A 26,317-nucleotide genomic window follows, 5' to 3' on the forward strand; every position below is an offset into this window, starting at 1 on the left:
TCTCTTTACACTCATTTTTATTAAACAAATAAGGCTGGTAGTGGAACTTTTTTTATTTGATGCATAAACATATAAGTCCCTTTATTAGAGAAATTGTACATATCGGTGAATATGGTCAATGGTCACATCTATGGGTTAATTCTTTAAAAATCAGAAACAATAATTAGGATAGATTCTATGCTCTCTTCGTTACATTGTGAAGTGTCTTGTGTAGTCATATTCTATTGTTGGAATGACAGCTTGTACAAACTTCAAGAAAATTAGAAGATACCTAAAGGACTTTAGCTAAGGAAAACAGATTGGTAAATGGTACTATGATTTCAGCTAACATTGTAATTATCCTTATTAAGCAATGATTTCTCAGAAAAAAACATGTAAGACAAAATCTTAAATCAAATATATTAAAAATTTCACCCATGCAAATTTGTGTCTCCTCAACATGAGGTTCAGGACTGCTCGGTCTAGTCCCATTTAATATTTGGATGGAAACTTCCTGGAAGTAAGAGTTCACAGGAGCCCAATTATTTTGATATAAAAATAAGGACAAGGTTGTTCATGTTTAAATGAGTAGGAAATGGTTCCTTTATTGTCTATTAGTTTGCTAGGGTATGTTAGAAAATATAAACGCACTTTATGTTATAAAGAATATAAACGCACTCGAGAAAAGAGAAAAAAATAAAGTGGAAACCTTCCATGAACTGATTCTAAGTTAGTATATGTACTTGCCATAGAATCTACTATATTGGACTGTCTAATAAGATCATGATTTTTTTTCTATGTTCCACTGTACTTGGAAATATTAAGAACTCAATTTTAATTGAAGGAATTGATGAATCAATTATTAAACACAGAATCTTCTAAGTTACTACATAGCCTACAATAGCAATGAATGCTCAAATTATGTGTAATAAGGTTTCAGAAGTAAATCTAGTTTGGACCAAAAGTTATTGGTTTCTTTCAATGTCAAATAAGACCAGTGTTCCTCTGAGGGATACACTTTATTAGCAATTCTTAGGTTATTTGTAACTGCAAGAAGGGGTGACCCTTCACAGTCTACAATGAATGCTGATTGGCATGAAGCACCAAGTGTAACATCAATCTATCACCAAATAAATTCAAACTATTTGCGTCTAAATCATTGACTTTGGTTGCTTCGGATGAATCCATGCTATGAGTACATGTATTTCAGGATCTAGCAGTTTACTTAGTTTACTTCTCTTGTCAATCACAGAGAACTAAGTAGGAAAACCACAGGAAGATATAAAATCTCCTGCTTTCATCTGGAGAAATATAAAAATATTACATTTTAATAAAAAATGCATTGTGTGCTTTACTTTTTAATTAACCGATTTGTTAGTCTGAATTCTTTGCTTCAGAGACTTTAGAATGATAGGAGGTAATTTTACTTTTACTTGATGGGAAGCACAGTTTTTATAACAGTTAAACTGGAAATATACTTAGGGAAAAGATACTCATGTGATATCTTCTAAATTAGTAGGTTACCCTTCTTTCATCAATAAATTAAGCCCATTGAGTTTCTTTTCCATCAAGAGCAATGGTTTTATATTCACATACTCTTAGCCATTGCCTTTTAGACAAACGAAATCAACTGGCAAGCTGTTGCCAGAAAAGACATATTTATCTGAGGCTCTGTAACAAGGCAGAGCTGACTGGTGCAAACAAGGACATGTGCTAACCAACTGAACAAAGCAGAACTATCACAATATAACATTTTCCAAATAAAGACTCCTACTAAGACTTCCACATAAGGGAGGGGCTAAAACAAGTTACAGGTACTGGGGCATTAACATTGTACCAACATTTCCCAAAGAGGGAAAAAAAAAAATCCTAAGAGCAAATATGCCCCTAACGACATATACAGGTAAGGATACATATGAACACCAAGTTCTCCCCCTCCTTCTGCAACAGTCTCAATGATTTTCTTCATCACCTCAGCATGCCTAAAAGCAAAAGAACAAATAAATCTTATTAACATATTAGATCAAAATAGGAAGAGCCAAGTTTTTGTCTCTGAAGAAATCTTATTAGGGTCAATGAATTAATTTTAACATAATAGTTGTATTATAAAATATTCTCCTCCCTACTCCCCAACAAGTCAGATTGCTGAGAATCATATACACTATTTTACTGGAGCACAGGTTAAATTTTAAAAGCTATGGTAGTCACAAACACAATACCACTTGTTAGTGTTCCTATAACAGGGGTAGAAGGACTTGGGGGTGGAGTAGTACAGTAGAAAGCCAGAGAAAGGCAAATCATGCCAAAGTATAATTGCAGAGCAAGGGTTGTAGGCTCTAACAAACAAACAAGAACCAGACCAAGCAAATTCAAAAAAGCTACATGGTAACAGCTAATCCAAAAAACAGATATTTCTAATGCTGTGATTCTGACTGTTCAAATACTTGGCAGAGAATAAGCTAAAACTGAATTTTAAAAAAGCTAATCTGGTTAGAGTCAAGAAGTTTATATATATTTTTTTTCTTTGTCCTAATGCATACTATAAAATCCATCTGATTCTATTTAGAGTTTATTTATTCTATTTAGAATTGAGACATGCCTCAGTTTGACAAGCACTGTCCTAAACCCTCCAACCATCACAGAAGCGAAGAGAATAAAATGAAAACCTTTTAGATAATTTAAAACTAAAACTAATGACTCTTGAATTACTTTTCACTTAGCAACATTAACAACTCTCGATAAACTGGAAAAATGAACTAGGCTTTCTATATAATAAAATCTGAGAATCAAGATCCTGCAAAAATGAGAAAATATTAAACAACTTTTTAAAACTGGAATGTTGCATCTAATTAGCGGAATACCAAAGTTTTCATCTCAAAAATATTGTTACCAGAATTCCTCAATGGTTTGTGAAAGCTACTCATTAGAAATAACTGACAAATCATGCATATGGACTCAGCTTCACTCATTTGGCCTTGAAAAACACACAATGGTATGAAGAAAACCCCAAATCATAAAATGCACTTGATTTAGTTGGGCTGAACATCTCTTAAGAGTAAAGGAAAAGAGAACTCTGCATACGTCTCCCTTCACTAACCAATAAAAGGAGATAAATAAGTCACCTAGAAAAACACAAGGATCACTTTATACTCCACATTAATAGATACATCACAGTAGGGCAAACCATGTCTAAATGATGGGTACTTTTTTTTATTTAAGAAGCATTTTCTAAACGATTCTTGGAGCTAAAAATAGTAAAATCACAAAGATCTATGCTATAACTGAACACACAAAGAGCAAAATATATTCTTAATGAATTAAACTTAAAATAAATTGACTTTTTCCTGTTTCTTTTATATTTAAGCACAAGAACATTTCTAAGAAAGACAAAAGAGAACAGTACGTACTTGCTTATTATAATGTTTCTGTCACAAATCTGCACTTTGTTTACAGATTCTCAAGTAATAAATCCATGAAGTACACAACACACACACACACACACACACACACACCTGCATGGGTGAACTGAACACATAGGAGGCGGTGGGAGATGAGGGTGATTTTCAATGGTCACTGTTTTCTTCACATGATCTTGACTAATGTCTTCATACATGTGTTCAACTGTTAAAGGCTGCCTTTGCTGAAACAACAACAAAAAATGTTTTAAAATCACTGTCTGAAACCTTTTAGGCCTAAACTTCTGTTTAAAATATATTTATCCCCATCTTCCGTGTCACTTGCAATATAGAATTCCAGACTATTTAGAATTACTAGACTATTTGGGGGAGAGTTTACAATACACTTATAACTAAGAAAAGGAGGAGGGAGGGAAGAATCTGAACACCAAGGCTATGTGACTTCAGCCACCACCTAATGTAGTAAAGATCCCACAAAAAAGCAAGTTCATGGCTATCAAAACATTTTATAACTCATCTTTTGGGTCTATTTTGTTTTATATCTTTTTACTTCCCACTTTTAGTCATAAGATTGACAGGTTAAAACAGTTTTATTTCAGTTATCCTTTAATTCTACTAAGTAAATGAGTAAAAAAAAAGGTTTTGTCTTAAAAAAACACACATGCCAACATGATCATTCTGTTATACATTCAACAAATGTTAATGCCCAATAAATTTAATATAACAGAGTTCAATTTCCCTTATATTTTGAAGGAATAACCTCAGGGACCAAGTAATAAATATGTAACAGATTATTTGTTTGATTCTTAGTAGTGTTATTGTCACACTGAATAATTAATAATTTCTTCAAAATAAGTAGTTCAATATTAATCATGAAATTGTAAAACAAATGATTTCTAAAATTTAAATAAAAGGCCATAATATATGCCCATAATATATACCCACAAAGGAATTAAATCCAACAACTCAAGATATTTACATTAAAATATATTTTGTTTTTACCTCATCATAGCCAAACAACCATAGCCGTGGTGTCTGGTAATATTTATCATAAGTGATATAAAGGTCATAAGTTCTCGTTTGCAAAATAGCATCTTCACCTCCAGCATCAGTTTTAGCTTTACAAGCTTCTACTATTTTCCGTGTGTCTAAGGTAGCCTGGAATATGGAGAGAAATTTACACTCATTAAAATCAGAATGAATGTGACAACTTAGAAAGTATTTTTCCCATCCTGTATTTTTTTTTTCAAAAACAAAAAGAACTTAAAAGCCAAAGCTAAAACATTATATGCTATATAACCAATGCAAACATATAACTAAAAAGTTTATGGAAAGATCAAATACTATTAGAAATATTAATCTCCAAGTTTATTCAGTAAAAGTTAACTAAAAACTCAATTTACAAACCTCATCTGTTTCCAACAATCCACTTTCTTCATATTCTGTTATAAAAAGCAACAAAAGATTAATCAAGTTCAAGAAAATTTCCTAAACCAAACTATATATTACTTCAGAGTATCATTCAAAACCTGGGTTTTTGCTTTTGTTTTTTAACTGAAGATACTGAATAGGTATGAAGGAGCTAATTTTTTTTAAAATTTTTTAATTAATTAATTTATTTATGATAGTCACAGAGAGAGAGAGAGAGAGAGAGAGAGAGAGGCAGAGACATAGGCAGAGAGAGAAGCAGGCTCCATGCAGGGAGCCCGACGCGAGTCTCCAGGATCGTGCCCTGGGCCAAAGGCAGGCGCTAAACTGCTGCGCCACCCAGGGATCCCGAAGGAGCTAATTTTATACTTCCAAAGGAACAGCAGATTTTCTACCTGACAGAGCCAGAGAAAGTTAGGATGCCAGGGCCTGGTCCAAGCTACAGGCTTTTAGCAATTCCAAACAGCATAATGATACTGTAGAACCTCAGTGACTCCATCACATACACAAGGCTATTTATAGAACTGCATAAAATGTGCTCATTGAAATCATCAGTGGCTTCCACTCTGCTGAATCCAAGGGTAAATTCCCAGTTTCCATCTTCACTGATCTCTCACAGAGCCCTCTGGATGATTTAGTCCCACCTTCTTGGAACACTTTTCTTGGCTGTTGAAATACTATTATTTTCCTGGCTTTGTCTCTCACCTCACTGGCTTCTCCTTTACTATTTTCTATGCTTGGTTCTTCATCTCTCTTTTTTAAAACTCAACAGTAACCAAGGGCTCAGTTTTTGGACCTTGTGGGTTTTTTTTTTTTTGTCTTTTTTCTATCCACACTACTCCTTTAATGATTTCATCTAGTCTCAATGGCTTTAAATGATAATGATTCCCAAATTTATCCCTGGCTACAAACCTGAGTATTTGTCTATTTATGGGTCCAAAGGAATAGCTAATGTACATCAAAAACAGCACACATCCAAAACTGACCTCCCAAACTCCTCCTCCAAAGCTATTCGTTCCTATCATTTTCCTCATCTCAGTTGAAGACATCTTTCCAGATACTTAGGTCAAAAATCTTTGGAATCACACCTGACTACTCTGTCTCTCCCATGCCACTCCACCTCAGCAGCAAATTGTTTTGACCCTACCCTCAAAATATGTCCACAATTCTGTTTCTCATGACTTTTTAATGTTGCTTATCGAGACCAAGCTGCTATCTTGCCTAATCAGATCATCAAAAGAGCCTCCCAACTGTTGTCCCTAAACCTCTTCATTCTGTTCTCAATATAGCAATCACACAGTGATTCTGTTAAAATGTTAAATCTTACTCTAGGTTGCTTTTCTACTTAGAAAGACCCTCCAATGGCTTCTCATTTCACTGAGGCAAGCCAGGTCCTTACATGATCTGGTCCCAAGGTTATCTCACTGACTCCAAGCCTTACTTCTCTGACTCTGCCCTTACGCCTCTCTGAACACAGGTATTTTTGTTTTTTTTTTTTTAAGTAAGATCTACACCCAATGTGGGGCCTGAACTCATGACCTTGAAATCAAGAGTCACATGCTCTACTGACTGAGCCAGGCAGGCACCCCTGCTCAGTATTTTATACAAGCTACACAAGCTCCTACCTCAGGGGCCTTTGCACTCTTCCTTAGATATCCAAATAGCTTGCTCACTCACTTCCTGCCAGGCTTTACTGAAAACTCATGTTCTCAACTGGGTTTTTCTCGACAAACGTACTTAAAATAATACTCATTGCTCCCCAAGACTCCCTGTCCCATCCCCATCCCTTCATTTTTCTCCTTGATACTTATCTCCATCTAAAACAGCATATATATTGCTTACCTATTGTTCTTTTTTCCTCTCCTATAACTAGAACATGTCTACTGTTTCATCTCTAGCACCAAGGACAGTACTTGACACACAGATACTATACTGCCCAATACTTGTTGAATAAGGAGTGAAAATTGCCTGTAATATTAATTGCTGTTATATTACCTGCTATATCATCAACAGTTTTTTAAGCAAAATTCCAAATAAAGCATTTTTTTTCTTTAGCTCTAGCCAAGGGAAATGTAACAAACACACTAAAAAGCTGTCAGATATTTAAGGCAGTCCCACAGCTTGTACTCTAAAAGCAGTGCCTTACTCACAGTACTCTTCCTACCCTCCGCCCCAGCTCGGGTAACTGTACACCATTCAGACAGATGGAATGTGGAAAGTATTTGTGCAAGGAGGTGGTGCTGACAATTATGACACATTCAGGTGCAAATGAAACTAAACAAGTACATTTGAAGTTCAGGAGATCTGGATTGGAGATTTAAACATGAAATCAATTACAGCGACGGTATATAAGGTTGCTGTGAGCAATTTTGGTTACCAGTAACTCATTCTGGTTTCTTCAAAGGATGGGAGTTTACTATAAAAATAAACTCTTACTAGAATTCAGGAACAGATATACAGCTAGGTTTCAGGAGGACTCAAAAGTAATTTAGGAAACAAAACTGAAAAGTACTTTGAGGGGAGCCCTAGGTGACTCAGTTGGTTAAGCATCTGCCTTCGACTCTGGTGATGAACCCAGCCAGGGTCCTGGGATTGAGCCCCAAGCTGGGTGGGCTCTCTGCTCAGCAGAGAGTCTTGCTTCTCCCTTTCCCTCTGCTCCTCTTCCATCACTTGACTCTCTCTCTCTCAAAAAGAAAAAGGAAAAAAAAAAGGTACTTTGAGTCAAGGCTACTCTGGCAATTTGGCTGTCACCTCCTCATTAGCAAACCACTTGCTCTTATAATGCTTCAACTCCACTTGGCACCATCTTCCACTTCTGCATGCTATAGAGCATTTCAGTCTCACCATAAATTCTATATATTTCGTCAGAAAAAAAAAAAAAAAAGAAAATATACAGTACTTGGGCAAGCTCTGTTCTGCTCTGAAATAGTTTTTAAGAATTAGCTTATGAGGACAGCCCAGGTGGCTCAGCTAAGGTTTAGTGCTGCCTTCAGCCCAGGGCCTGATCCTGGAGACCAGGGATCGAGTCCCATGTCAGGATCCCTGCATGGAACCTGCTTCTCCCTCTGCCTGTGTCTCTGCCTATCTCTCTGTGTGTGTGTGTGTGTGTGTATCTCTCATGAAAAAATAAATAAAATCTTTAAAAAAAAAAGAATTAGCTTAAGAATCTGTGTCTTAGAACTGTACCTACCATTAAAGATTTATGACTAAAATGTATCCCACTAGAAATCAAGGCTATGCTCTAGGTAAAATACAACAATAGTTCAAGACCAAGGTAAGCTCTGCGCTAACTAAATTTAAACTAAACAAAATCCTCTTTAGGCTGTTAAATGTTAAAATCTAGAACTCAATGGAGTACAATTCTTATCTACTTCAAATACGAATATTCCAAAATCAACATTCTAGTATGATTAAAGAAAATCTAGAACACAAAATACCTTCCATATCTGCAGCTTCTCCTTCATCTTCTTCTTCCTCCTCCTCACATACTGCTGAGCAATCTTGAAGTTTTATACTGTCCTTTGAAATTATATTTAAAGTCACTTAAATATGTCCATTAGTTCAAACGCTGAGTACTCATGTGTCAGCACAGTGCAAACCATTGTGAAAATAAGAGTGCTAAAGATAGTTCTTATCCTCAAGAAACTCCTTCCTACTCCAATGGAGATAACAAACCCATAACCAAATGGTAAAAAGTGATGTACAAGTGCTATGACTGAAAAATATAAAAAGTATCTGAGAAGAACCAAGTACCATCAAAGCTAACAATTAATGTTTTTTGCACTTCCAAAAAAATAGTATTTTTATTTAACTAATCGTTAATATTAGAGCTTAGAGTTTAGAGCTATAATTTGCACACATAAAGGAGAAAAAAGATATGTATTTATAAATCATAGTACATTTGTAAGTTAAGCTTATTATTACAAACCAAACACTATTATATTCTAATTTGTTAATAATACCTTAGACTGAATTAAGCAAAATTATCGGACTTTACAGTTATTATAAAATGTAAGATTTTAGTTCATTTTTTAAACTCTATTTGCACTGAAATGAAATAATAATACTAACCAAAGACAAGTCTAATATATAATTATCATTTCACAAAATCAATATTCTAAAAATCTGAAGTCAATGAAAAGTTAAAAAAAAAAACTGGACATCTAGTTTCACCTAATTTATAATTTTACTTAGAGAAGATTTTATTTACCACTAGAAACTTAAAAATTCTATGTATCATTACCACACCCAAAATGTGAAACCATAGAAAAAGATAGTATGTCGATAATTATTAGATGAGCCAATATGTAACAAACTGATCATTAAGGGAAATTTTAACATTTTGTTGTTATGGTGATCGTACTTGAAACAGAATACAGCAGAAATCAACAAGAAAGATTAATACTTGGGTCTGGACAAGTACTGGAAGCATTAAATTATAAAAAATAGTGTAAATTCTACATTAAATAGGAAATAACAAGAAAGACATTCAAGTTGTACATTATTCTGAGTATTCATCCCTTAGTATAAGGATGTTAAGTGGGATACCAAGGACCATATTAACCAGTACTGCATTTAAAAAAAAATTATTGAAAGAATTACTATAAACCTATCAAAAAATGCTATCCACAGTACTCTGCCATTTTTCATTTTCAAAGTCTGAAGCATATACAATTATGGCCAGAGTAATAAGTAAGATTTCCTAAAGTAGCAAAGCCATTTTGGTAATTTTTCTTCAGTTGTCAAATTCTCCAAAAAGTGTAATTTCAAATGGATGAATTTTCGGGCCAAGCAAATGAATCTTAATTCCTAGCAAGCAAAAAATTATACATTGGGGGGGGGGGGGGGGGGGAAACAACGCAAAAACTTGCTTCAGTTTCTAACACTTCCTGTTAAAAGCCAGTTACAAATCCCAAAAGATCCAAATGACAAAACCATACAAAAAAGTGTATCTTAAACTAGTAACTCTTGTAGAAAATATTTCATAAGGACAAAAGAAACTCAATTATTCTGTCCAAAGAGTCTATCCTCTAAGAGATCTGTTAACAAAATAATTAAGAAAAGATATGGGAAAAGGTATTTTGTATTTTTTCATGTCATTTCAAGCAAACATAATAATATGAAAATAACTGCAATCATTTTTAGAAATGAAAAGCTGATATGATAGTTTGAATTGAAATTTTCAAGCAGAAAAATTCCAGTTATAGATTTTTACCCAACTCCCCACAATAAACCATACAATAAAACCTAACTGATTCAGCTTCCACTCAGTCAAAATATATCACATTTTGGATGATGTTAAACTGAAGTTTACCTCTAAATTTTCAAAAACCAAAATTTCTACTCAAAATAGCAGTAAATTAAGGAACTATAAAATTTAAATAATGTATCATTAGTATCTACTAACCAGCAAGTACATAAACCTCCCCCAAAACCTCCATTTACAGAATATTTGGTACTTACACCAAAAGATAAAAAGTTATTTATTTTAAAGTAGCCTATAGCCTTCCCAATTGGTGAAAATTAGTTTTTTCCAGCTTTAATCTCAAAATTTTTGTAACCATACAACAGACTAAGGAAAATAAGCATTGGGAAGTAGTAGTTTTGATATGTTGACATGGAAAACTGAGAGGAGAAAAAAATAACTGGAATTTCAAAAAGCTTGAAAACTAATCAGTTTAAGTAAGAATATATATATACACAAATAACTATGTCATTGAATTTACAAATGAACTAATTAACCAGTACCTTGCTTTCCAATGTAATCTCCTTAACTGCTTCAGTTATTCCTGTAACACCTGTTTAAAATTCAAAAAAATAACTAAAATTAAATTGTAAACATCTTCTATTTACCAGATTCAAACAATATATAAACACTTCAAATTACCTAAGTTCTCACTTCTTTGAAATGAGGAGGCAATGTTAGCAGCATTTTTACAAATGAACTCTAATAGGAAAAATTACACTAAAAGCACTTCTCAAATTAAAAAAAAAATTTTTTAAAATACCAATGTGAAAAAAAAAACAAACAAAAAAAAAAAAATAAAATAAAATAAAATACCAATGTGATATTTTACCATGAATTATTCTACTCTATCATTCATCTACTATTCTTCATTTACCTTTCCTGGTGTGGATTTTTATCCAATACATATTTATTCTCAGAGTAAACACATTAAGAGACTATAGGACACACATTGATTTTATTCAAAACTGCATTAGAATTTTCTCAAGAAGGTATTAATGTTATTTGTTTCAGAAATCTAGGACATGGAGAAGTAGTAAATACCATACCACATTTATATGGGGTTTTCTATCTTACTGTTTCCATAGCTTATTTCATCCTTACAAACACTATCTTTTGAGTTAGGTAATCATTTCTCCAGAAGAAGAAATGAAGTCTCCAGAGATGAAATAACTTGCTTGAGTCTCACAGTGAAGAAATTGGGATTCAAATCCACATGTGCTTTTAGTTCAATGTTTTATCCACTGCACCCATTAAGCAACTACCTTGAATCTACTTGTCTCGATGAAGATGGCAGTAAGCTGATGGTAGCACAAGTCAGTTAAACAGTATTTCTAATTCAAAATACATGCCAGTGTTTTTAATTCCATAGTTCAACAAAGAAGAAATACACTAAAGAAAAAAAAAAAACCCTATATATACAAAATAAGCTCTGCCCCTCTGTTAATCTTCTAAAACCTTGATCTGTTCGACATCTTCAAACCAAAGAATAACTCACTTTTACTAATAGAAAATGTCACAATCCACAGCTCTAGCATAAAGCTTTTACTTCATAGGTTTTCAAATTACTACATAACAGATATTATTTCACAAAATTTCATATTATAAAATTATTTCATAATAAAAAAATCTTAACACATTGAATTGGTATTACAAAAACGATTCACTGAATCCAGTACACAGATACAAATAAAATAAACACCTTCAATCTGTCCAAATATAATAATAATAGTATCCCACCAAACTAGACGTTTCTAAAAATAGGATATACAGGCCAAAAAACAAAAACAAAAACCCCCAAAACTCAAATGACTCTAATAAGGGTAACATTCTCAAGACCTGCGATGGTTATTTTTATGTCAGTTTGGCTAGGTTATCATACCCAGGTTCTTAGTCAAATATCAGTCTAGATGTAGCTATGAGGGTATTTCTTAGTTGTTGTTGTTGTTGTGGGTTTTTTTTAGATTTTAACATTTAAATCCACAGGCTGAGTAGATTACTCTCTATAATGTGGGTGGACCTCATCCAAGGCCTTATGAGAAAAAACTGAGGTGCTCAGGAAAAAGAAAGAATTCTGCTTTCAGACTGTCTTCAGACTCGAGCTGACACCTTTACCTAGGTCTTTAGCTTGCCGGCCAGTTTGCGCTATAAAATGCAGTAATGACTAGCTCCCACAATCATGTAAGCCAATTCCTTAAAATAAATCTATCTATACTTATATCTATATCTATATACTAGATTTTATTGTTTCTGTTTCTCTGGAGAACCATGAGTAATACAAGGGCTAAGAGAAATAAAGGAAACCTATGAGGAGCAAAGATGAAGCAAAGAGAACTGAGGTGAATAAGAAACCAGGCACATGACCTTCTGCATCAGTTGCATGCTGTTTTAAGCAAATCACGATACAGTTTAAACTAAAATTCTCTCTAGCAGCGCAAACATTTTTTCAGTTGTTGAATTTTTGTAATAGATTTTTATTAATCCAATCATACTGACACCTACTTATTATTATTTCTGCAATGAAAGGCTCTGTAAATATGCATCTAGATTTTGACCTAGTGATTATGAAAGAGAATACAACCAGAAAACAGAATAAGTCATTTACTTGACATCAAAAATACAGTGTTATAACTAATGGCTCTAGTTAGTCAACAATTTCTTATAGATGTGCTGCCCACATCTTCCACCACAGGAAAACTAAGGCAGAGTACCTGAACAATTTTGGAAAGATCAAAAATAAAGAAATCCAGCACTCTCAGTGGAGAAATAGCATGATTTTTAAAATTATTTTAAAAAGTTGTTCAATCCACTATTTTCTCAAGGCCTTAATGTTAACACTCAACCTCATCAAGAAACAAATGAGTTTCAAATCAAGAAACCCAAGTCCTGAATCTATGCCTTTATCATCATAAACGCATAGCAGTGTCCCTTTCTAAAACTAGAGGGGGAAACTGACCTAACAAGATACTTTTTCCTGTGCAGATTACTTAGCCTTCCAACTACTGCAGTGGGTCTCAAATGGTGGCAGCAATTTTGCTTTTCATGGAATATTTGGCACTGCCTGGAGGCATTTTGAGTTATCACAATTAAGTTCATACTACTGGCATCTAGTGGGCAGAGATGCTGTAAACATTCTGCAACGTACAGGAAATGCTATAGCAAGGAATCATGCAGCCCAAAATGTCAGTAGTGCTAAGGCTGAGAAACCTTGCTCTAATACTACTTTTGATACACCTGCTACTTTCTAGAATTAGAGGGAGAAAATTTATTTTTTAGTATCCTAGAGTTAAACTCAGAACACATTTTCTTCATTAAAGCTAAGCCATAAATAGTATATAACTATGTAAATTAACTATTAATGAACTAATAGTTAACTATTAACTAATAATTTATACAACTGTATATCATATAACTATATATAATCACGTCAATGTAGATTAGAGTAGGCTGCTCTTGTTAAGTTAGTATAGCTATAGCAGTATATACTAATCTGCATTGACATATAAATGTAGTGGCAAAATGTTTTTACAACTAGAAATAAAAAATCATATTCAGACTTAGAAACAACTTCTGCAAACATACACTTATGAAAGGCTTGAATTTAGTCAATTCCTTTAGAATTCCTTTAGATTTACTGAACAATTGCTGTATCAGATACTATGATAGATATTGAGGATTCAACAATGAATCTCTACTTTCATGTAGTGTGGTCCTTATAATACTCTTAGTCATTCAACAAATAATTATTAAGTACTTTCAAATGCCAGGTCTCTGAGTAAAATAAATGTAACTATAGTTCCTGTCCCAAAGCTCATCATTCAGTAATGGAATGACAGATAAATAAGGAATTCTAAAGCAAAGCAGTATGCACACTCAGTAATTCTAATCATCTTTGTTTCTTTAAAATAATATGATATGGATATTTTCAAATGGCTGCTGAAGTAGCAGTACTATAGAAATCTGGTATACTCTAAGGGCATTTTTTCTTTTTTTCCAATTTTGTCTCACTGCTTCTTTTCAGGTAAAAGTCTATTGGGACAACTGTGCCTTATATTTGCTCTTGTTGGTGTTTTTAAATCAACACTGTAATAAAAGACTGTAAGAATTTAAAACAATTTAAACTAATATATAGTATTCCATTCTTCTCTTACCTGCATTATGGTAAGTATCTACCCATCCCCCATCACCATCATCTTCTTCAATGATAGCTTCTAATTCATCTGAATATTCCATCTGTTTGCACCGCTTGTAGCATGGCACTATTAAAAAAAAATGGCAAATACAGTTACTAGTACATAATCTGCTTCCTATAAATCAGGAAAAAGAGTTTATTCCATTTTAAGGAAATATTGTATTTCACTTCTAATAAAAATGATTAAAGAGTTACCTTCAGCCTACAGACACATTCATGACCACATTTCTCTCTCCCTAAATAGCCTTGTCAAAACACAAGTAGAAAGGCTCTACTGGAAATTTTCTATGTACTTTTTACCCTGATGGTCTGTGAAGAACAGCAGGCTAGAGCCAAAGATGAAATTGCTCAACTTCAGGCTAATGAATAATAATCCTTTATATTAATAGCCTTACTCTCAAAACAGGAAGGCACCACCTGTCATTCTCAGGGGTGGTAGAGGTGACCTTCAGTTTGCTTTACTAACTTTTAATATGTACTTCATAATTCTTAAGTTCCAGCTATTCATAATGGATAAGCCAGTGTAAAATTCACTAAACTATTACATTTCATTATCTTATACAATATTGGAATTAAGCTTTTCATAGTGTATGTGTCAATTAACAGGTATTATTCACATAAGCCTATAACTGAACAATTATAAGGTAAAAACATGATGATGTAGAGTCAAGAAATAGCTGTTATCTCTTGATTTTTTTTAAAAAACAAGGATATAACTGATCAATTATAATAAAACATATGCTGTAGGAAAGAAAAAAACTGGTATGTTATACATATTTTCCCTGTTATAGATAAATCAAAATAAAAACCATTGTACTATTATGTGATTAGATGGGGACTATAACAACCTTCTGATGCTGTTTTCAAATTAACTTCATAAATGAGATACCACCAGTTTCAAAAACATTTTTTGTTTCTAAAGGCAATCTTTCAAGACACAATGGATAATAAATCTTCAGCTTGGAGCTTTTAGATGTCAAAGGTAGTTCAATTTCATTTTTCATGACAAATGTTTAAGTCTAAAGAAGATCAAAATCAAATAGCTAAAACGTTTTTGATTATGAAGTCAACTTTAAAAAAAGGCATTTAAAATTCCAAATTTGCTTGGGCCCTTTCCCTCTACATCTTAAAACTAGATCTTTTTGGCAAAAAGAAGCAACAAAAAGGAAGGAGGTAAAAATGAAATAAGGAAAAAAAATGCTCTAGCAATGGAAAACCCAGAGTTCCATCAAATTTCCAAATTTCTGAGAGAAGCTGTTTACGTATGGCTTCAAACATAAATTAAGATCAGTAAATGCTAAGGATTTTTGTGTTTTTTAACATAACTCTTTGTGTAAAATTTATTAACATATGCAACATTAATTCTTACCATTTTTGGTGACCAAAAATTGTTTGCCTGTTGGTAGATATGCCTTCACTTTCAATTCTTCCCCTGTAGCCCTTTAAAAAGAGCAAAAAGCACCAAAATACAACAACTATTTTAAAAGGCAAAGACAGAACAGAAGATATCACATGCAAATATCAAAACTACACAATCCACACTCCTAAGAAACTGTTTTAAGGACTAGTTTCGGAAGGATACCATTAAGTGCTGTATGCTAGGGCATGGAAGAGCATAGCATTATAAGTGAAATGTACTAAGAGACACAGACAGACCTAAGAGAATTTAGATTAAATAGCAGACCAAAAAAGAATAATATAGAACTATTAAGCAACTATTATGCTTGCCTCTAAACAAAAAGAAAATGTTGTTCCTTAGGGAGTATAATCTCAGACTTTTAATTCTAAAGTACTGCTCATCTTCAAGAAGAGGAGGCAGAAAAATAACTGTAGGACATTATATAACAAAGTAGGTGGTTGGCAAGATCCCCGTTCCTGCCACTTGAGTAAAATTGGAACTAAGAGAAAAAAGATGCTCTGAATCACAAGATAATAATATTAAAAATAATGACTGAAAATAGACTTAGAACTCTAACATGCATTATTTTTATTTACTCCTCAGAACCCTAAGAGGTAAGTAATATTAATCTCCCCGTTTTAGCTTAAAGAAGTCAGATTGCTCATATTCTGGTCAGAAAACCAGAACACAAAAGAGCAAAGGAATCCAGGGCTCCTGCTTAAACATTACTTCCTCTGTGGATCAGAGCCAGCTATACCCTTTCTGATTTTTCATTGCTAGTATGGACTACCTTACTAAGAATTTGCTCATGGATTCTTTTGTGGGTCACCTAATGGAACTGGCAGAGCTAGAATGGCATGTGTTGTCAGTCACAAACATGTGAACAAAAGTTTTGAGTCTACTGCTTTATCAAAGCTTCAGTCTAAATTTTAAACCTTAGATACGAGCATAAAATAAAGCCAGGAAATGACCTTTTAATAGCCTTCTGGGCTTCTTTAGACCATTCTCAATTGTCAAATTCAACAATGACATGGCAATGCCTGAAGTTCTGAATGATGAATATACAATAAGGTCATGATGGCACTTGTAGACATGAAACTATAATGGGGAAATAATCTGTTTCTAGCACTGGTTTAAAATGAATTGTTCCTTTGGCCCCAGTGTTCAGCCAGAAGTGTGGACACTGGAGTAGGGTATAGCTGAGCTCTGTTACAATAAAATTATTTCAACTGTCACAATTCATAAAGTGAAACTATAAACTACCTGCTAAAAAAAAGATCCTGTCCATATATGCATATCCCTATAACCATACTATAAACCGTATGTCTGAATTAGACAAATAAGGACTATGACAAAGAAACCCGAAGAAAATGTACATTATATTGAAGAAAATCCTAAATTGGTTCCTTTTATAAAATGGATATTATTTTAAATTGTATATAGCTGACTTGAAATACACAAAGATTATAGACTAGAACCAAGTTAAGTAGAATTTTAACAATTTATAATCCAAAAAAATTAATCATTCTTACTAAATCAGAGAGCTGCTATGATATTAACTCAATTTTAAATATGAAACAGAAATACACATAAGGAAGACAAAGGATGAAATGAAATAAACCTGACATTTTGGCCTTTTTTGGTACATTAAGGAACAGTGTTCTGAAAGATAAAAAGCAATTGATAAAAAGCAGTAAAACTATTCTGGGTATGACTCAAATATAAAAAGAAGAGAACAGGCCACAGATAAAAGAGAGTTCCAATTTTGGCTTAAAATAGTTTTAAGTATCTAAGCTCTTTAGAAACAAAGGAAAACATTATCAGTTCTATTAATTTTAGAGCCCCTGCTCCCAAATCAAAACTGTACCTGTCAACCACAACTGAAAAAGTGTCATTAAGAGAATTTAAAGAAAAAAGAATGTAACAAGTTGTACCACCTATATCCAAACAAGATGATAATTCCCAAACAATTCTAGCCTAATTAAAATAGCTCTGCCAGTACTGGGAGAGCCACACTTTTTCAGCTACAGTCAAGGGGTTTTGCCCTACATAAGTACTTGAATGTAATGAAACAGCCTATGTTTTAAAACATTTTGTTATTATTCAGAATATTTAAAATAGGTTATGAGATCTGCTAAGTTGCTTAAATTAATTTCATAATGAAAAAAAGTTAATGAAAAAAAATGTAAAAAGTCTATTACTATCAGATTTTCAGTTAAGACCTTAATGAATATCATGAATGTTCCTCTTAACTTTTCAGCTAATTCCTAAAATGGGAGCATACTTTTGAACCTTAATAGAAGGTCTTATGATTAGGGGCACCTAGGGGCCTCAGTCGGTTAAGTATCTGCCTCCAACTCAGGTCATGATCCCAACATCCTGGGATTGGGTCCTGTACTGCACTGGGCTCCCTGCACAGCAAAAAGTCCACTTCTCCCTCTCTCTTTGCCCCTCCTCCCTGCTGCTTGTGCTTTAATAAATAAATAAAATCCTTTTTTTTTTTTTAAAAAAAAAAGGTCTTACGATTAAAAAACCTAAGACTGCAAAATGTCTGTATTGGTATAAAAATATTCAGTAAACATTTTAATTTGAAAAAAAATGAACTAGTCAAATTTATTAAACTCTTGAACACTGTTTTTTAAAGATCCACCACAAGATCAGATCTGTCTAGACACTATAAAGGAAGTAAAGGCATAGATCTCAAAAAAGTCTATCTTTTTTCTAACAAAGCAAAATAAAATAGGTATAACACCAATTTGTCAGCCTTTATTTTACTTTAAATATCATCGGCACACTGCTGAACAGAGAAAGCTACTAGAAGAGAGTTAAGCTGGTCATTCTAAAATTCATACCCTAATCCATTTTGCAAACTGCCAGGATTATAAAGTTATACCTTGTACTAATTTCTATTTCTTACTCAAGATTACTTACCATTGCCATGTTGGACAGTGGTGGACTAAGTGATCTCCAGCTGCCACAAACTATTTAGGATTTAAAAGGAATATAAAGAAAAGGGAAAAGAAAAATTGAACATCACTGAATGTAAGATGGTAAAATGCCAAAGTGATCATCCTGTGTAATCTTGACAGCCAATAATCATATAAATGCAAACAGCATCAAATCTCTACCACTCCAATGATTTTTGATTATTATTAAAACTGCAAAAATTTTTATATCCATAAAATTTAAATTCTGAAGAAAAAAACACTGAGTGCTATTTATTTTAAATTAAAATTTTTTCATTGGATTAAATAATGCCAAAAGGATACAGTATCATTAAATGAATAATTTAATGCAGGATTTAAAATGCTGAAGGATTTAAAATGCTGAATCCATTTTGTGGATAATTAAGATGAAGAGATATTCCTGGTACTGGTTGAAAACTCAATGAAGTTCTTTGAGAAAAATTACTAAATAGATACAAGCCTATGATGTAACAATAGTTTGACATCACAGTGTACGTTTCTTTTTAAATTTAGGTAAAGGCCCATTTTGAAAGCTTTTTCACATTAACAAGAGTGAGAAAGGCAATGCGAAACAGTGGGGAAATATTTAGAAGCTTTTGGATTGACTCAGAAAGTACCAACACAGTTAAGAAATCGAATCCTTTAACACCTTAGACTTTCTGGGCGGGTTGAACATTTCACAAGTTTTTGTTTTTCTTCAGAAATCAAAAACAGACTCAGGAAGAAAGTTCAAACTTTTGAGAATGTCTATTATATATGAGCATGAACTGATCTTACTGTAAGTATAACAAAAATCCTTGTTTATTCTTGAGAGTAAAAAATTAAAGAAAATGAGACCTTTCTTTAAGGTCTCATTAAGCATAACTGCAGTGTCCCAACTCAGGCAATATATACACATACTTTCCCAATTCTATTTCACAATAGCTCTAACTTAAATTCACGTATCATTCATGGTTTACTACACAGCAAAAAATAAAATAAAATAAAATAATCTCCAATGTTTGAGAAAAGAATGTCTACATATAATACTCTACTTTCATTTAAGATAGCAAAATTTTATAAAATAAGTTTTCTAAGAGCAAGTTCTTTCAAGAATGTACATTAACAAGATAAAATTTAGGAGCATATTCCCAACAGCAACTTTTCAAATGTTTCTGTTCTTTTATTTCAAAGAATTTTATTATTTAAACTAGTTAGGAAAAAACAAAAACAAATGAAAACAATACTGTCTCCCCACATTTTAATCATTTTAGGTCACTGCTACCAAATGCTACCTTTAACTCTGTGGTTACCAGAATTAATTTATCATCACCAAAAAGGTATTAATTCAACAAAATGCAAGCAAAACAAAGAGTTAAAAATTTAAAAATTCTTTAATGATATTGCTTTGTCACAAGACTAACACTTTATTCCCTGGCGCCTCCAGTAGCATTTATTAAAAAAAAAAAAAATAACAAGGGCACCTAGGTAGCTTAGTCAGTAGGATATCTAAATCTTTTTTTGGGGTTTTGAGTTTCAGCTCTACATTAGGTGTAGACATTACTCAAATAAATAAAAAATTTTTAAAAATAACAAAACACTAGAAGGTAAGAAAACCTACAAAAGAACATAGAATTGCACAGATAATTAGCACACGTGTACATTTGCCCTCACTAGTAATGACCATTACTGCAGGCTTCATATGCTCAAATGAAACAAAATGTAAGGCAGACTCAATTTTCTCAATTCTCAGTATTGCTTGCAGTAGCTTTCTCCTGGTGACAATGCAGAATAACTCCAAGATGGAAGCAGTTATTAAGATTTTGGTCAGCAACTTTATCCTTCAAGCTATTCTACTAATACTCTACACTTAATCAAGTCATATATATATATTTTATATATATATAATTTTTAGTTAGGCAATACTCTCTTAGATAATGCCTACCCCTCTTTTTAAACACAGTACTTCCAACACCTCTCAATGAAAACGAGGAGAGAGCTGGAGGGTAACAGCCAGAAGCCCAAAAACAGTAAGAGAAAACAAATAAACTCAGTATATCATTTATCCTAAATCAATTATGTCGTTTTCCTCCTCTAGACTCATTCTAATCTAACTCAGTCCTGCAACTGTACTTTACCTCAATCCAGCATTATGTGGTTGGTACCCGGCTGAGTTAGTTTAGCCTTGCATTTTTTTAAAAAGGAAGAAACTCAAAAACCGCTTAATGATACAGCTAAGTGTTATTCATTCTACGGTTAGTAGCTGTTTTAAAAATTAGCTTAAGTCTATCCAATGACCACAGACTTGTATCTCTAACTCCAACTATCTATTTACCAATTAGTCATCCTCCTATAGACAAAACCAAAGAGCACAAGAAGAAAAGCATACTTTTATCCCTGCTCCTGATTTCAGAGTTTTAAGAGCCAAGTCTAAATTATACCTTTGGCAAGAAAGTTAACAATATCAAAACTTAGTTTTATGTGGCATTCAAGGTATTAAACTCATGGTGCCTAAGGTAGAATAGGTCTTTCAGATAATGTCTAGCCAAAATCCCTCATTTTACAGACAAGGAAACATGAGGCCTATGTCATAGCTTAATCAATTTGCCCAAGTCAGAAGACTAAGAGAAATGGGTCTAAAAGGGAGATCTCCTAGGTTCTTTTTATACTACCATGTGTTTTCACTAAAAATAGAGATAATTTTAGATAAAAGATCAATTCAGCACACCATTCTCAGAACTCACAAAGATTTGGGACTTAAGATATTCCATCACAATTGAAAACTGAAAGATCAGTTAATTCTCAGGCTTGAGGTCTTAAAATTTACAGCAAAAGCCAGATCATAAAATATGCCCAACTCAAAATGTTTCTTTCAAAAGAGTAAGTAAAGTTCTATCACCAATGAGTGGTATTGTTGTTTTTTTTTTTAAAGATTTTATTTATTTATTCATGACAGACACAGAGAGAGAGAGAGGCAGAGAGAGGAGCAGGCTCCATGCAGGGAGCCTGACATGGGACTCGATCCTGGATCTCCAGGATCACACCATGGGCTGAAGGCAGCACTAGACCGCTTGGCCACTGGGGCTGCCCTAATAAGTGGTATTTTTAATGAAAGTTAAAGGTGAAGCTTAAATAATTCTTTGCTATTTATTAAGACTAAAATAATAAGTCTGATGCAACCATAACTATTCATACAACTAGAATGTGAAAGAATTTCTACAACAGCATTTCTGTAAGGATAACAAACTACCTAAGAGAACGCTTTTATTCTATACATTTGGTGAACAAGTAAAATGATTCCTCAAAACATAATTCTAGGTTAAAAGTTGAATAAAACACAACTAACCTATAAAATAGACCTCAGTTTCAGCAGTAAGTAGATTCAACATTACTTGGTTAGTAGAAAACGTGAAAGAATTGTGAAAAAAAAATCAGCATACAGTATCTAGCAATAAAATATTTAAGCTAAATACTGAAAGAAACTTAATATCCAAGCAGTGAGCCAGTTTCCAAATGAAAAGCCATGAAAACTCATGTTTGATGTAGACAGAGGCAAGACAACAGCCAACACCACAAAGCCCATCATACAACTTCAATATAATACAAATATGAGTGAAGGGTAAATGACCATAGGAATCTTTTCCATTCCCTCTCCCACCTCCATTTCTAAATAAAGAGGAACTACAGAGAAATATGAGAAGTGGCAAACTGAGAGGGAAGTTACATGGTCTTAAGAGGAAGTAGAAATCCCTATAAAATTGCTAATAAAGTCAAAAGAATCTAATTTTATTCAAATCAAGATTGAAATTTGTTTTCTTAAACATCTCTTAAAGATTTCTTAAAGCAAAAAACCCCACCCAGTTAAATATAATTATAAAATATAATAGTTTCAGAATATTTTTAACACTCACCTCTTCTGGGGTGATAACACCTGTTTCCTTAAATTTTGATTCCTAAAAAGAGCAAAAAGAATAACATATTATATACTCTCTCACTTTCAAACTAAAAATGTTTGTGGGCAAGTATTCACTTAGCACCCTTCCAAGCAACAGAGCACATACAAAAAAGAACCCATCACTGATACCTGACCCCAAGGAATATACAAAAGTCTAATGAAGAAACTGACATGAAAATAATTACAATACAATTAGATCAGTGCTGTAACAGAGCAAAGCTCTTTGGAAAAACATCCAAAGGTTTATACAACATTAAGCCTTACAATGATTTTGTGAAATGACCAAATATCTTTATTTTACGGAACAGTAAAAATGTCTTAAAAATGTTTAGCTAGCTTACTATTAAGCCAACATCTCCAACATCTCATTTCAATTGAATAATATTAGAAACCAAGCCTAGAAGTCATAAATCATTTAATCCTTTCCATTATCTTCAAGATATTGATATAATATTCTCCTCTCTAAAGCAAAGATGCTATTTTCCAAATGTTGCTAAATTTTAAGTTAAATGTGAGATTCTGTAGTACAGATTACAAAAATGAAAGGATTCATTTATGAACATTATTCATTCAATGAGTATCTACTGAATAACCACTATGTGCCAGGCACTATTTCAAGTAATGGGGATATAGGAGTGCATAAAATAAACCAAACTCATCCTTGTCCTCACAAGGCATTTAAAGTCTAGCGGAGGGAGAAAAGCCAAATGGTAATGAAAACCACCAGGAAAAATGAGGCAGCTAGGAAACTGGTCAGGGGTGGGGAGAGAGATTTAAAATAAGATGGTAGGGTGCTTAGGTGGCTCAGTTGGTTAGGTGGCCAGCTCTTGCTTTCTGTTCAGGTCATGAGCTCAGGGTCCTGGGATGGAGTCCCCACATCACAACAGGCTCCAAGCTCAGAGGGGAGTCAGCGTGAGGAGTCTCTCTCTCCCTCTCCTTCTGACCCTACCCACACTTGCATACACACACACTCTCTCTCTAAAATAAGTATCTTTAAAAAAAAAAAAAAAAAAAAAAAACGGGATGCCTGGGTGGCAATAGTTGGTTCACCATCCAACTCTTGGTTTCAGCTAAGGTCTGATCTCAGGATCATGAAATCAGGCACCACGTTGCGCTCCATGCTGGGTGTGGAGTTTGCTTGAGTTTCTCTCTCCCTCTTCCTCTACTGCCCCCCCCCTTCCCTTGCTCTCTCTAAAATTAAAAAACAAAACAAAACACTTTAAATAAATAAACATAATAGAATGGTAAGAAAACAAAGGCTTCACTGATAGGTGACTACTGAGCAGATACCTTAAAAAAATGAACAAGCCAGAATGCTGTAAAAGAGTATTTTAGGCAGATGAAGCAGGAATACAAAAAAAAAACAAGGTAAGAGAGCATTAATGTAGTAACAAAGAGCTCAGACTGGCTGCAGCAAAAGTGAGCAAGGAAAAAGTAGTAGTGGAAATAAGCGCCTCTCTACCAATCAAGCAGAGGCCTGAAGATCACTGTAGACTTTGGCTTTTACTGCACCATGACTTTTCTTAATTTCTACCTGCTAGGTTAAGTCATTGTTTCTTTCCAAGGGATTTAGTTTTTCCTCCTTGCCTCTATAAGGATTCTCTCTTAAACAGAGACAGGCAAGGAGAAGGTCAATAATTCTCCTTATTACTAAAAATACACACTGACAAGTACATACTGACAAGCTAACACTTGACTTTTTAGTTTAGAGAATAAAATGATTCCTCAAAACACAATTCTATTTTAAGTTCAATAAAACACGATTGGCTAACAATGTGGCAAGCAGTTTAATATTTAATTTGGGAATTTTTTTCTTTCATTTTCCTCTCTAAAAAGTTTAGTAATTGTGCATTATTTAAATGTCAGATATAGGTAGACAGGTTTCTGAAAGATGCCATGATATGCAAAAGAATCATTTGATTCAAACGTCAAATTCATCTTCTAAGTTGACTAATTTTAATTACGAGACATTTCACAGTAAAAAAAAATATATAAGCATAGCAAGAATTTGAATTCTCATAGTTTTCTGTCTTTTTTTTAACTTGGCCCAAAAGTTATCATTTTAAAATCAGTCTTAGTAATATAAGAAAGGGGATCCCTGGGTGGCTCAGCGGTTTGGTGCCTGCCTTTGGCCCAGGGCGTGATCCTGGAGTTCCGGGATCGAGTCCTACGTCGGGCTCTCGGCATGGAGCCTGCTCCTCCCTCTGCCTGGGTCTCTCTCAATCTCTCTCATAAAATAAATAAATAAATAAATAAATCTTAAAAAAAAAAAAAATATATATATATATATATATAAATACAGGACCAACACTTCCCTTCTTCGTGGAAAGAGAGCAAAGTACAACTCTCCACTGTTCTTAGCATACCGGAACAAAGATTTGAAGAGGGAACCAACCATATCCAAGGATATTTCATCTTCACAGTAAAATTTGTAAAATTTTGGGACACCCGTGGGGGGGAGGGGGGGGCCCCCCGCTCAGCGGTTTAGTGCCTGCCTTCGGCCCAGGGCTTGATCCTGGAGACCCAGGATCGAGTCCCACGTCGGGCTCCCTGCATGGAGCCTGCTTCTCCCTCTGCCTGTGTCTCTGCCTCTCTCTGCGTATGTCTCTGACGAATAAATAAAATCTTTAAAAAGAAAATCTGCAAAATTTTGACTGAACGCTTAAAAAAATAAATAAATAAAATAAAAGCACTTGAGCAAGAACTCCCTACTCATTTCCTCTCATTGCACACTTACCAGAAAGGGGAAAAAAAAAAAAAAAAAAAAAAAAAACACAATGACACAAACTTTAAACACTTCTAAAAACTTGAATGCACTTCTGGAAATTTCTCTCTCAAACATAAAGTCACTGCTGTCACACAGCTAATCTGTAACAACTTCCACTTTAAAGACGCCGTATTACTGACAAGACAAAAAAAAAAAAAAAAAAAAGGTAAATATATCTCGGAGGGCCGGGCTGCTTGCTCCTTATCATCAATGAAGTCCAGGCTTTGCAGTTTCTCGGCTATTTTTAAAAACCGCTTCCCCCTTGTTATTTGGGATCAAGGATACCCACAGCGATAATGCTGCAATTCACCTCGTTCCTCTGAAATCCTAACAACAGAGGGAGGACCTCAGGACCTCAGTCACCACTTCGTGTTTCAAACTCCTTATGCTAAGAGGGCTTTCCTAGGAAGTATGAAAGAAAACAGTGACATGTGTCATTTTGGTACCCAATACGGATTCCGTTTTTTGAAAGATCGGCAGAGCCCTCGTTAAAGAGTCGGACAGACTTCGGATGTCACGGTCGGAGCTTCCCGGGTGGGATGTACCCCGCTGCCGACCCCCTCCCCCCTCGGGCTGGACGCACCGGACGCGCCGGGTCCCGGAGGGGGTGGGGGGGGGCAGCAGTGCGCACCCCGCGGCGCCCCACGCTGACCCCCAGGGCCCGAGAGCCCCGGAGAGCAGCTGAGCCCCCGGCGGGCCGCACCCCCTGCCGCGTCCCCCCTTACCGCCCGCCGGCACGTTTCCCCGCCGGGGACCGCGGCGTCCCCCGTCCCCGCGGACGGCAGCGGGTACCTGGCCGCCCCCGGCGAAGCCCGGCCCGGCTTACCTTGAGGACGGGGGTCAGGTACTCAGCCACTTCCAGCGCCTTTCCCTTCACCGTGTTAATCACATTCTGCATCCTGGGGCCGGGACTCACGGGAACTCCCCGCCGCCGCCGCCGCCGCCGCCGCCGCGCATCGGCCCCCGGCCCGCGGCGCCCGAGGGGACGGGA

The 26,317-nt window shown here is 34.6% G+C and overlaps 1 protein-coding gene across 1 annotated transcript; it reads right to left on the reverse strand.

The window, feature by feature from the left end:
- ATG3 (autophagy related 3) lies at nt 1-26,314 on the reverse strand. Its single transcript, XM_038582812.1, has 12 exons — nt 26,153-26,314; nt 22,516-22,557; nt 18,591-18,640; nt 15,630-15,700; nt 14,220-14,327; nt 10,572-10,621; nt 8,261-8,342; nt 4,803-4,837; nt 4,398-4,553; nt 3,492-3,619; nt 1,893-1,961; nt 1-271 (listed from the first exon to the last, which is right to left on the reverse strand). Exons 1-12 carry the CDS (start codon nt 26,222-26,224, stop codon nt 190-192), a joined length of 945 nt encoding a protein of 314 aa, XP_038438740.1. The 5' UTR covers nt 26,225-26,314; the 3' UTR covers nt 1-189.
- Between the last annotated feature and the right edge of the window lie 3 nt (nt 26,315-26,317).

Source organism: Canis lupus, chromosome 33 (genome assembly GCF_011100685.1).
Source record: "Canis lupus familiaris isolate Mischka breed German Shepherd chromosome 33, alternate assembly UU_Cfam_GSD_1.0, whole genome shotgun sequence".
Classification (NCBI taxonomy): Eukaryota; Metazoa; Chordata; class Mammalia; order Carnivora; family Canidae; genus Canis; species Canis lupus.